This window comes from Bufo gargarizans, chromosome 1, assembly GCF_014858855.1.
Source record: "Bufo gargarizans isolate SCDJY-AF-19 chromosome 1, ASM1485885v1, whole genome shotgun sequence".
NCBI classification, from domain to species: Eukaryota; Metazoa; Chordata; class Amphibia; order Anura; family Bufonidae; genus Bufo; species Bufo gargarizans.
Genome location: NC_058080.1, coordinates 315,209,247 through 315,221,703, shown reverse-complemented (window position 1 = coordinate 315,221,703; position 12,457 = coordinate 315,209,247). Strand labels below are relative to the sequence as shown.

The following is a 12,457-nucleotide window of genomic DNA, read 5'->3' as shown; positions in this document are numbered from 1 at the left end:
GATCCAATCAGGCCTTGGAGCAATTCCTTCGTTGCTATGTCTCCGATCACCAAGACAATTGGGTTGACCTCCTGCCTTGGGCTGAGTTTGCCAGGAACACGGCGGTGAACTCTTCCTCTGGGACGTCTCCCTTCATGGCCAATTATGGGTTCCAACCTGCCGTGTTACCGGAGGTATTCTCTCCCCAGGATATTCCGGCCGTGGAGGATCACCTTTCCGTCCTACGTGCTTCTTGGGTACAGATCCAGAGGTCCCTTGAGGTCTCTGCGCAGCGCCAGAGACTCCAGGCTGATCGCAGACGAGCGCCCGCTCCTTCCTACCAGGTCGGAGACCGCGTATGGTTGTCCACCCGCAACCTCAACCTTCGAGTGCCCACTCCCAAGCTGGCGCCTCGCTTTGTTGGTCCCTTCCGAGTGCTTCGCAGGGTAAACCCGGTAGCCTATGCCCTTGCGCTTCCTCCTGGCATGCGGATTTCCAACGTGTTTCATGTCTCCCTGTTGAAGCCACTGGTGTGTAATCGTTTCACTTCCTCGGTTCCTCGGCCTCGTCCGGTCCAAGTGGGCAATCGTGAGGAGTATGAGGTGAGCAATATCCTGGACTCACGCCTGGTCCGCGGTCGGGTGCAGTTTTTGGTCCATTGGCGTGGTTATGGTCCAGAGGAGCGTTCCTGGGTTCCCTCCGCAGATGTCCATGCTCCTGCCTTGCTCCGAGCCTTCCACGCACGCTTCCCTCAGAAACCGTTCTTTACTCCGCGGAGGAGGGGCCCTTGAGGGGGTGGTACTGTCATGGTCTTACCTTCTTGCTGTTCTCCTTCGTTTGACATGTGCTGGCGGCCATCTTGGTTTCTGGGTTTCTTGTAGCCTCCCACCCTGCGGCTTCTCCTTCCCACTGGGAGGAGCTGGATGCCTAGCTCATATATATAGGAGGTCTGTGGCTTCAGTTCCCTGCTTGGTCCTCCTGTGTTCACATGCTTCTAAGACTGCTGCTGCTTCTGGTTCCTGATCCTGGCTTCGTCTGACTACCCTGCTGGTTCCTGATCCAGGCTTCGTCTGACTACCCTGCTGGTTCCTGATCCAGGCTTCGTCTGACTACCCTTCTGGTTCCTGATCTCTGGCTTCGCAAGACCCTGCTTCGGTTTAGCCATCCGTTTGGACTTTTGCCTTACAGCTTGATTTTCAATAAAGCCTTCTTATTTCCACTTATCTCTTGTTGTACGTCTGGTTCATGGTTCCATGACAGGCAGATTGTGCTGGATTGGTTTTCTGAACGCCATATGTTTTTTATTTTTCTACCGATCGTCTTGTGCAGGGGCTCGTTTTTTGCAGAAAAAGTTGAGGTTTTTATTGGTACCATTTTTGGGTACATATGATTTTTTGATCATTCATTATTACACTTTATGGGGGCAAGGTGGCCAAAAAATTGGCTGTTTTGGAAAATTTTTTATTTTTTACAGCGTTCATCTGAGGGGTTAGGTCATGTGACAGTTTTATAGAGCAGATCATTACGGACGTGGCAATACCCAATATGTATACTTTTTCTTATTTATTTAAGTTTTACACAATAATAGCATTTCCGAAACAAAAAAATAATGTTTTAGTGTCTCCATAGTCTGAGAGCAATAGCTTTTTTATTTTTTGGGCGATTGTCTTAAATATGGGCTCATTTTTTGCGGGATGAGGTAACGGTTTGATTGGTACTATTTTGGGGTATATACGCCTTTTTGATCGCTTGGTGTTGCACTTTTTGTGATATAAGGTGACAAAAATGGCTTATTTTTTTACACCGTTTTTATTTTTTATGGTGTTTATTGGACGGGGTTGATGATGTGATATATTTATAGAGATGGTCGTTAGGGACGTGGTGACATCTAATATGTGTGGTTTTTGTTTGTTTTTTTGATAGGAAGAGGAAATTAATTTTTTACATTTTTATTTTTACTTTTATTATTTTCAAAAATATTTTTTATCAGTTCCCTCTTGGATCTTGAAGATCCAGTGGGGCTGATGGTTGTACTATACTTTGCAATGCTCTTGCATTGCAAAGTATAATACAATCAGATGCCCTGTAGGTGGCAGCACCGGACGCCTATGCCATGGCAACCATCAGGCGGATGGTTGAGAGAGGGAGCTGAGACACGCTGCTGATGGCGGCGGCTCAGGAATGGAGCTGCCGCCATCACACACAAAGGGGGGACCGATCGGGGGCAGCTCTGGAAATGGGGGAGGGGGGGGCAGCATTTTACAATTTACAGATCGATCGGGGCAGGAGGGGGTGGACCGCATCGGGGGCAGGATAAGAAGAAGGACAAGGACAAGAAGGGGGCACAGATCGGGGGCTTCAAGAAGGGGGCACAGATCGGGGGCTTCAAGAAGGGGGCACAGATCGGGGGCTTCAGGACACATTACCTGATTTCAGGCTCTGATCTGCAGAGGCTCTGATCTTAAATGGCCAAGACGGATCTGTCTCTAAAACTATTGTAAGACAATGGCTGATGAATCCGTTTTCTTTTGTGTCAGAGAAAACGGATTCGTCACCATTGACTTACATTGCGAGTCATGACAGATCCGTCTTGATCAGTTTCCCATGACGCTCTCAGAAAGGCTGCTTGCAGCACTTTTGTGTGCATCATGGGAACGCAACAAAATGGAACGGAATGCTGGTGCACTCCGTTCTGTTCTGTTAAGTTTTGTCCCCATTGACAATGAATGGGGACCAAACGGAAGCGTTTTTCCTTCTCTATTGAGATCCTATGACGGATCTCTATAGCGAAAAGGGAAAGCGCAGGTGTGAAAGTAACCTAAAATAGCTAACCACACCCAATTTTCCACCCACATTACAAAACTGGAGTGAGTAGTGTAAAAAAGTTGTGAAATTTTTGAACAAGCGAGAGCAAAAAGTCACAAAAGCCCTATTTTGCGACTTTTTCACGCCGGAATTTTGGAGTGAAGGAATTATAAATCAGGGCCACTATGTTTAGCATCATTGTAATGGAACTGACCCACAGAATAAAGTTATCATGTTATTTATACCACACAGTGAAAGCTGTATGAACAAATCCCCCAAAATAATGTTGAAATTAAAAATAAGTTATTTCCAACGTTATATGTACCCCAAAATGGTTGTTATAATAGCTACAACTCATCCCGCAAAATTAATTTAGTTACAAAAAAATAATATTCTGACATGCTGATCTAGAATCTGAACTTATACAGAAAAACATTTGAGCACTGATTGCTTACCATGTGGCCACTTTGCTTACCTCAAGAAGGCAGTCAGCTGCATCATGTAGAAGCATCACAAAGGTACCTGCTCTTATGTAGTTGGCACAATAAGAGAAAATAATAAGAAAGATGGTGGCAAAATGATGTACTGCCTGCTCCTTCAGGTCCTGTGAACAGAAGTAACAGATCAAGTAAAAAATCTGGCATACATTAGTTGGTTGCGGATCTGCTCTTAAAAGGAACCATCACATTCTGCCTATCCAGCAAATGGCATGTTGTTGCTGGGCACATGACACTGTTTTCAGTTTTTCTTAAAACGGACCATAAAGCCGTTTTCCTGAAATAAACGTTAGTATTTTGGTCTGACTTGGTCAGTGTGAGACTGGGAGTCAGGAAGGCGTATAAATGGACACCCTGAGTCACCACCGCCATTCAACCCACTTTGCTGTGATTGATCTTTCCTTAGCTTCCTGACGTCAGCTCCTTTGAAATCTCGCACTTACAAATTGTATAGTGTTCTCCAGAGTAGGCATGCTGCTACATGTGTTAAACCGTGTGCTCAGGTGTATGCACCTCAGCTTACTGCGCATGTCTCAAGCAAGAAGGAAGCACCATGTCCCATGAGCAGGTGCAAGATTTCGGACAAGCTGCTACGGACAGAAAGAAGCTAACAGTATGTCAATCCCAGCGGGTAGGCTGACTCCGTGGCTCAGGGAATCCAGCAACATGCCCCAGTGATTTCTGGTCCAACACTGATCTCAGGTCAGCTCAAAATACTAACTTTTATTTCAGGAAAACAGTTTTATGGTTGGTTTTAAGAAACAGTTTTAGGTAAAATGTAATGACAGGTTCCCTATTTAGGAGCTTCTGTCACCAGAATCATTGTAATTAAACAGGTTGACCTGCAATGTGTGCAGGTCAGCAGCAGTGAGCAGTCTTGGTACCACTCCCATCTGTAGCTTTATTTCTGAGAAGACTGTTAATATATGCAAATGAGCCTCCAGGAGCAACGGGGGTGTTACCATTGCTCCTAGGGGCTCTGTTCTCCCTGCTGCTGCTGCGCCCCCTGCACTTGGATTAACAAGGTCAGGCAACGTAAACGTCATCTCGCCTGGCCATGACTTCTAGTCTCATTCCTTTGCCATGTGACAGAGGCTTACTGGCATGTCTGCTTTCTACTGCGCCAAGTACTCACTAGCATATATTAACAGTATTCCCAGAAATACAGCTACACATGGGGGTGGCACCAAGACATCGCAGGTCCGTCTGTTTCATTTCAATGATTCTGGTGACAGAAGCTCCTTAAAGGGAACGTGTCATCACAAATGGCATGTTGATGCTGGACATATTACACCGTTTACAAACGTATTTTTCTTAAAAATGACCATAAAGCTGTTTTCCTGAGATAAAAGTTAGTATGTTGAGTTGAGCTGAGTTCAGTGTTGGACCAAGAATCACTGGAATCAATGATTCTGGTGACAGAAACCATATTTGTTTATGTGACATTTTATATCAACATAAAGAAATCTTCACAATAGGCTGACAACTCCAGTTTTTTTTTTTATCAGATTTATAGCATAGACTGGGACAAGATGTGTAGAGTCACCTCATGATCACTACACTAGAGGGCGGTGATATATTGAGTGCTCTATTGTACTGCTAGAGGCCTCTATAAGGTATGGTAGCGGATAAACGGATAAAGTTCTGTAGGCATCTGTACCTCAACACTTCCCAGAGAGTGTAATTGCCTATGATACTTCTCTGACAAGTTCACATTGATTTCAGCCGCCATACAGCACACATGTTACTGTACAGTCAATACAAACAATACAGGAAAGATGTGTGTACCTCCAATATAGCTGACCCAATTAAAAGAAAAAAACATGATTTATCTAATACATACTAATTAATAAGTGCATTCTGAAATGCATGAGACATTCCACATTCCTTTTCATATTACACTTATCATATATTTTTCTTTCAGGCGATCGTTGAGTCCTTTCTCCCCAGCTGTGAGGTCACACTGACTGGTCACATGGCCTTTGTGCTGCTCACTCCCATTCAAATGAATAGGATTGAGTGGCACCATCAAGCACAACTGCTATACGATGCACACCGCTGTGCTTGGTATATTATGAAGAGGCCGCAGTGCTTATCAGACCCCCACCAATTTTATACTAATGACCTCTACTGAGGATAGTTCATCAATATGTGAGTACCAAACAACCCCTTTAACAGGGGTAAAATATATGGGATAAGGTCAACCTTAAAAAGTGAGGTGCATGAGCTAATTTTAGGTTCTTTATATATCATTACTTATATGTGATTCTTCACGTTTACCTTTCACCACAAAAGCTGCAAGATGTATACACATACCTTCCTTTTTATATCAAAAGCCAAAGTGAGGAGCATTGATGAGTAAAATCCTAGCTGCAACATGTAATAGCTGTACGATGAGAACTCAAATGGCTGTGGAGCAAAAGAGGAAACATATTACATTTCCCAGTATACACAAGATTGTAGAGCTGCATAACATAAATCTTACTAATGTGGAACCGTTTTTGGTCTACATCCAATAAGGCATATGAAATATACAGCCAAAGTGCACCCTCTTTGAATTCTATGGTTTTACATATCAGGACATAGTATAAAACATCCGGGCTCTTTCACATGAGTGTGTCCCTAAAGCTGTCAGTATTAGGTCTGATGCACACGACCGTGTACGTTCCGCAGTTTGCAGAACATCACAGACAGCCATTAATATAACTGCCTATTCTTGTCCGCAAAACGGACAAGAATAGGACAGGTTATATATTTTTTGCGGACCACGGAACGGAGCAACGGATGCGGAAAGCACACGGAGTGCTGTCCGCATCTTTTGTGGCCCCACTGAAGTGAATAGGTCCGTATCCAAGCCACAAATATTGCGGCTCGGATGCGGACCAAAACAACGGCCGTGTGCATGAGGCCTTATTCTGTAGAAGAAAGGTCATGCAGTGGCACACAGCAAATGTGATAATGCCCTGTGCTTCTGTAATCCAGAACACAGGATCCCTCTCTCACATGAAGGGACACACTTGTATAAAGAGCTCTTAAACCTAGGTAACTACAACCCCAGATTAGCAACGACATGTGACAAATTACACAGTGTCATTATGTATGTAACAAAAACTAGGCAAAAAGCAGAAAAATTAAAGGGTTTCTACCACCAGATTTTCACCTATTTAGCTGTCTGACACTAGCGATCTGCTAGTGTCTGCTGTACCTAACCATGTTCATGTATTACCTTTGGAGTGGTTAAGCTTTAAAACGTAGTTATATTGATATGCAAATGAGCCTCTAGGTGCTATGGGGGGGGGGTGTCTTTTCAGCACCTAGAGGCTCCGTCTACTCACTATTTCTGCCGCCCAGCGTGCTCCAGCCCGCCCCTCTCCTCTAGATTGACAGCCTACTTCTCTCCATCTTGGGCGAATTCTAGCGTCTGCGCCGTGTGCTTCTGTATTCGGCGCAGGGGCAGTTGGACTACTCCCTGCGCCGCCAATTACCTTTTATCTGCTCATTGTAATTGGGATAATGAGGGAATAACACACACCTGGCCATGGAACAGCTGGGAAGCCAATTGTCCCATTACTTTTGGCACCTTAACAAGTGGGAGGCACATATGCAAACTGTTGTAATTCCTACACTGTTCACCTGATTTGGATGTAAATACCCTCAAATTAAAGCTGACAGTCTGCAGTTAAAGCATATCTTGTTCGTTTCCTTTCAATTTGGTGGTGTATAGAGCCAAAAATGCTAGAATTGTGTCGATGTCCCAATATTTATGGACCTGGCTGTATCTTACAGGGAACCTGTCAGCACCAAAATGGACCATAAACCACCAGCAGTACCTTAAACCTGTTGATATCAGGTTCTAATGATGATCTTGTGTAAGATGTCCGAGGCGCATGATTGCTGTAAAACAACTTTTTTTCCCCTGCAGGTCATATGCAAATTGGGTTCTTCAAGTCAAAGGTGCAGTGGCTTTCACGCTTGAAGTCAAGCTCACCACTCCTCCTTTCCACCCCTTCACATTTGATTGATGGCCTTTTGGATCCTGAGATTTCGCGCATGTGCCATATGATCTAGTTTCTGGCACCTGCGCATTGATTCCCACTGTAGTGTAGTTGGCTTCCGCAAGTCAAGGCGCTGGCGCAGGCTCATGTGGACAAGCACTTTAAAGAACATTACCTTGCATAAGGATCAGGAACGCCGGCTCACATTGACTTGCTGAAGCCAAGAACACTACTGCAGGGATCAATGAACATGTGCCGGAACGAGATCATACGGCGCATGGGTGTGGTGAAATCTCAGGATGGAATCGCGCCTGAAAGAATCCAAAAAACCATCAATCAAATGCGAAGGGGTGGGAAGGAGGAGTGGTGAGCTTGACTTCAGGCGTGAAAGCCACTGCCCCATTGACTGAAAGAACCTTATTTGCATACGACAAGTGGGGGAATAAAAGTTGTTTTACAGCGATCACGAGCCTTGGACATCTTACACAAGAACATCATTATAAACCTTTAAAGGTACTGCTGGTGGTTTATGGTCCATTTTGGTGCTGACAGGTTCCCTTTAAGGAAGAAATACATCAGCAATGTATCTTAGAGAAGCAATTATTGCTGACCATCAATCTCGGAGGGTTAATGGGGCCAGTTACAAAAAATTAGAAGTCCATCTGATCCGCCGATCTTCATGTGACTGAAAGCATTTGTGAGACGGATCCGGATGCGGATCATGATGTTCGCAGATGGGGAGCTATACCTGGAATAAAGCCTGATTGGTCGTCATGTATGATAGTAGATATGACTCTGTTCAGTCTATTCGCAAATATTTTAGTTAGGATCTTGTAATCTATATTTAACAGTGAAATGGGCCGGTATGACCCACACTCTATAGGTTCCTTATCAGGTTTTAATAAGACTACAATGGAAGCCTCATACAATGTCTCCGGAAGGACCCCACTGTTCAGAGACGCCTTGTACATGCGCAGGAGCTGTGGTGCCAAAATCTCCACATATTTGGAGTATACCTCCAATGGTATCCCGTCCGGCATGGGGGCTTTTCCCAGATTTAACCATGCAATTGCCTCGTTCACTTCTTCCAGTGTGATCTCACCATCTAATAGTTCCCTATCCGGCTCGGACAACTGTGGGTGATCTACTTCTTGCAGATAAGTCTCTAATGCTTGAGGAGAATACTCAGCCCGGGAACCATATAGGTCTTGGTAATATTCCCTGAAACGATCTAGGATACCTCCCGGGTCCGACACCACAATCCCATCCTTGTTCGCAATACGAAGTATCGGTGGGGACATATTATTCCTTCTTATTATCTGCGCCAGCACCTTGCCCACTCTACTCCCTTGTTCAAAGGTCTGTTGCTGCAAGAAAAGCATCTTGCGGTCGCCCTTCTCCTGCAGGTGGTTCGTATAATTCCTGCCTTTCAGCAACCAATCCCTCCTATTCTCCTCGGTAGGATCCGATACAAACGCACATTCAGCATTTTTGCACTGTATGCCCAACTCCTCCTCCTTGCGGCGAGTGGACTTCTTAACATATGAAATGGAGGATTTCAGACAGCCACGCAGAAAGGCCTTCAGGGTGTCCCATAATAAGGCCGGGTCAGTGTCAGCTGGATGAGCCATTAAGAAGGTGTGGAGCTGATCAGGCACCCTGTCATTCAGAGATATCAGAGATAGCCAAAATGGGTGTATACGTTGCTTGGGTGTTCGGGTTGCCACATAAGGGTCAACAAGTGAGGCCACTACAGGTGCATGGTCAGACGGGCCTTGAAGCCCATAACGGATCTCTCGTGTTGCCATAAAGGTGCCAGGGGTGCCCAGGAGGTAGTCAATCCTAGAGAGAGCTCCCCTAGAGGGTGTGAAGCAGGAGAACTCTATCCTGTCTGGATATCTCTCTCTCCATATGTCCAACCATCCCAGCTCAGACAAGAAGCGCGCCAGAGCAGTTCTGTGTGAGGGCCGTCCGGGGTGACTAGCAGACGGGTTGCGAAATCTGTCCTGCGAGTCATCCAGGATCATATTAAGGTCTCCCATGCCGAGAATTCCGGCAGTGGGGAACTGCGTTGCAAATCCCGCCGCTGCCTGAAGCAATGATAGACTGGCCGGAGGAGGGTTGTACATATTCATAATCACATATGGCCTGCCATTTATGTGAGCATAGACAAAAACAAACTTCCCTTCTGGGTCAATACTAGTGTGGTGCGGTTCCCATCTGACTGCTCGATGAATCAGCAATGATACTCCTTTAGAGTATGAGGTTCCATACGCATTTTCCACCCATTGAGCCCAGGGTTTCCGTACCCTCCCCCCGGTTTCAGCGGTGAGGTGCGTTTCCTGTAACCCCAGGATATGGGGAGCATGGCTTCGGATATGAGAAAACACAGCCATGCGTTTCCTAGGCCCGCCCAGCCCTCTGACGTTCCAAGACATTACTCTAATGTCTGCCATAGGGAGCACCAGAAATTGAAGGAGGATAAGATCCTAGACACTGGGGAACACTATGGCAGAGGAAATGTAAATGGATCATCATATGCAGAAAGTGACTGTACATTTCAGATAAAGCGATTAACATAAGGCATACAATTAACCACCCAAACAGTGGGTGAACCAGTAGAACATAAACATGCCCTTTATAGCTAGTGGCCCCGTACATTGGGGGACCTGCACGGTGTATAGGGATGAAAACCCAGTGCAGGTAGAGCAGCGAACCCCCACCATTCATAACAGAGTGTGCCGACCGAATAAGCACTATCGATCCAACATCATATATGCATGAATGCAATTAACCCTTAACAGCTCTGAGTCCAGACACAACAAGGTAATACTTTACCAGCCGAGGACCCAGGTAAAATGGAGGAGTAAGATCATGGGACAGTCACGTCACATATTCAGCATATCCTGAACTGAGTCCCTGTTGACGGTGGCAAAGTTTCATCTTTTCCCCAATTCAATTAGGAGGAGAGCGGCGAGGTCTTCCCGAAAGCCAGTCCTCCGCCTCGGCAGGTGTAGAGAAAAATAAAGATTTTTCGCCGTCGACGATCCTCAGACGCGCAGGGTAAGCCATGGAATATTTCAAATTCATCTCGCGAAGTCGTCTTTTAATGGAGACGAAGGTGGCCCTCTTCTTCTGCAGGTCAGCGGAGAAGTCCGGATATAAAGATATGTTCGCCGAGCCCAGCGTAATGGCCTGTGCGACTCTGGCTTGTGCTAGGATGAGATCCCTGTCGCGCCAATTTAGCATGCGGGCAAGTAAAGGCCTTGGCAGGGCCCCCGGTGGTAGTGGCCTGGCCGGGACACGGTGCGCCCGTTCAACGGCGTATGCAGTGGAGAAGGCAGCGTTCGGGAATATTTCCTGGAACCACCCCTCCAGGAAAGTCGCTGGATCATTGCCTTCCGCCCGTTCTGGCATGCCAATAATACGCACATTATTGCGACGCGCGATTCTCCAGGTCATCGCATTTCTGGCGGTAAAGTTCCACGGAGGCCTCCACGGCGGCTATCCTCGCTGGTAATGGAGTGGTCATATCTTCCAGGTCAGACACTCTGGTTTCAGTGAATTTAACTCTCTCCCGTAGCTGCTGTACGTCATGCCGTAGTAGGCCCAAATCCACCCTGACCTCCTCTATCTTCCCTGTCAGGGAGACCTGGCAACCTGTAATAGCCGCCATCAATTGCTGGTGGGAGGTCTGCAGGGTAAGCTCTGGTGCGGCCTCTGTGTCAGACGGGAGCTGCTGTGAGGACTGACTCCGTGTGCTGGCTGTGCGGGATGGTGAGGAGGCCGCAGCGCCATGTTGGGAGTCCTGCCTGGCAAACTCCTTAAGCCGCTCCGCCGCCATCTGTGCTTTGCTGGGGCTCATGGCACGTAATCGGTCTCGATAGCAGATCCAAACGTCCTTGCTGAGGGTGATAACTACAGCCGGAATGTGCAGGATGGCTCAGGATTACTGGTGGAAGACGGAGCTGCTCTCAGATGCGACCGTCCATGACGGCAGTTGGCCACACCCCCCATTATTCTGATATTTGACTATGATATCTGATCATGTCCTAAAATAAGCACTGTATGTATGTCCAGGCAAAAGAATAGGACCACATGAAGGGTGTTTATAAAATCAGGAAGTACAACATAATAATAAGAGGGCTTCTTTTTCACACAGGCATATGGTATATCTGTGCAAAAACTGCAATTTTCACTTTGCACCATCTGCTGTGAATTACTGTAATTTTCGCAAAACACCTATTGGGTGAAAATGTTCATTACATCCCTTGGTAAATTATGAGAGGTGTGGTTTCTAAAATGGGGTCATTCCTAACAACATTACAGGCAAAGATGAAACATTTTCCAATAGATGGCTTCAGAAGTGCTCATGACACTCACCTGATAGGGATAATCCGTCCAGAATTCCTTCTGGTCCCAAAACCATGGCTTCTACAATGACATAGAAGTAATCACAACATGTAATACATAACACAATCCCGCAGAGGCTGAAAGGCAATGTCTGTGCCAGCCAAGAGAATTCACAGTAAAGCCAGACACCACATTTATATAATGTACAGGGTGGGCCATTTATATGGATACACCTTAATAAAATGGGAATGGTTGGTGATATTAACTTCCTGATTGTGACACATTAGTATATGTGAGGGGGGAAACTTTTCAAGATGGGTGGTGACCATGGCGGCCATTTTGAAGTCAGCCATTTTGAATCCAACTTTAGTTTTTTTCATAGGAAGAGGGTCATGTGACACATCAAACTTATTGGGAATTTCACAAGAAAAACAATGGTGTGCTTAGTTTTAACGTAACTTTATTCTTTCATGAGTTATTTACAAGTTTCTGATGAGCTGCCCATTGTGTTGGATTGTCAATGCAACTGTAACGGGGTGCCGAAGGTGCACTCGGTCTCCCATTAGCCGCAGACCAGCTGCTTAGCTTCGGGAGTGAGGATCTGTGCTTGACCTCGTTCCCAGGGCGGCTTTGCTAGCTGGGAGGTTCCCTGCTCCTAAGTCTGCCTTGAGCGCCGAGGTGATCACTCGGTGCTCGACTGGTTGGTCTGTCGGTCATGTGATGCTGGCCACGTCACATGACCCTCACTCCCCACTATAAATACAGGCAGCCTGCTGGCCACAGGTTGCCTGTTAATTTAGGTTCCACCTGTGATGTTGTATTTCCTGG

General features: G+C 46.2%; 1 protein-coding gene across 3 annotated transcripts in view; it reads right to left on the bottom strand.

Moving 5' to 3' along the window:
- LOC122946116 (ceramide synthase 4-like) overlaps positions 1-12,457 on the bottom strand; it is a 183,346-nt gene that overhangs the window by 88,673 nt on the left and 82,216 nt on the right. For all 3 annotated transcript variants that reach the window (XM_044305497.1, XM_044305479.1, XM_044305488.1), the window contains exons 6-8: positions 11,660-11,710; positions 5,598-5,690; positions 3,260-3,388 (exon numbers count right to left, since the gene is read on the bottom strand). In XM_044305497.1, coding sequence (XP_044161432.1) covers positions 3,260-3,388; positions 5,598-5,690; positions 11,660-11,710 — 273 coding nt within the window. The remainder of the gene's footprint in view (positions 1-3,259; positions 3,389-5,597; positions 5,691-11,659; positions 11,711-12,457) is intronic.